At 52.2% G+C, this 722-nt stretch overlaps 1 protein-coding gene across 1 annotated transcript; it reads left to right on the top strand.

Annotated features, from left to right (window-relative positions):
- The first annotated feature begins 212 nt into the window (after window positions 1–212).
- On the top strand, window positions 213–341 carry LOC127688340 (thymosin beta-10-like). Its single transcript, XM_052186870.1, has one exon. It carries the CDS (start codon window positions 213–215, stop codon window positions 339–341), a length of 129 nt encoding a protein of 42 aa, XP_052042830.1.
- The last annotated feature ends 381 nt before the right edge of the window (window positions 342–722 follow it).

Here is a 722-nt window from a genome sequence, read left to right as displayed (position 1 = left end):
AGGGTGAGTCTCCTAAGGAAAGATGAGTAAACTGGCATCCCATGGTGTGGCGTGTACAGGGCGTGAGGACCAGAGATAGAGAAGTGGAAGCAGAGCTGCTAGGAAGTAAAGTCCTGTTTTACAGAAGAGGGGAGCTGGGCTCTTGCTGCAGCAACGCGGGTGGGAGCACCTGTAGCGCGAGCTCGGAAGGGGAATCCACCAGTTGTATGAAAATGTCAGGCAAGTCGGACATGGGGGAAATCACCAGCTTCGATAAGGCCAGGCTGAAGAAAACCAAGATGCAGGAGAACACCCTGCCAACCAAACAGACCATTGAACAGGAAAAGAGTGAAATCTCCTAGAAAGATTTCCCCACCCCACTCCACCCCGTCATCTCCAAGAACCCCTCGTGATGTGGAGGAAGAACCACCTGCAAGATGGACACCAGCGCCACAAGCAGGCACTCGGAGCCAATGCCACCGGCCCGCGGGTCTCTGATGGGGGCCCCCTCCACGAATTAGACTGCCAAATTTCACCGTTTTGCCCTGGGATATTAGAGAAAAATATCTGTATAATTGATAAAAATAAAGCACACCTTGTGGTATGAGGGAAAAAAAAAGGAAGAAGGGAGTTGGGGCAAAAGAGCACACGGCAGCCGTGAAAGAGTGTGGGTTGTACTTGGCAGGCAGTGAAGAAGGTGGAGATTTGCACGAGCAACTGATGCTTCCGTAGTGGGGGTCCAG

Source organism: Apodemus sylvaticus, chromosome 7 (genome assembly GCF_947179515.1).
Source record: "Apodemus sylvaticus chromosome 7, mApoSyl1.1, whole genome shotgun sequence".
NCBI lineage: Eukaryota > Metazoa > Chordata > Mammalia > Rodentia > Muridae > Apodemus > Apodemus sylvaticus.
Note: the sequence above shows the minus strand (reverse complement) of the source record. Positions and strands in the feature narration are given on the sequence as shown.

What these genes read in the sequence shown, in the direction of transcription:
- LOC127688340 (XM_052186870.1), top strand. Translation starts at nt 213, where the DNA reads ATGTCAGGCAAGTCGGACATGGGGGAAATCACCAGCTTCGATAAGGCC.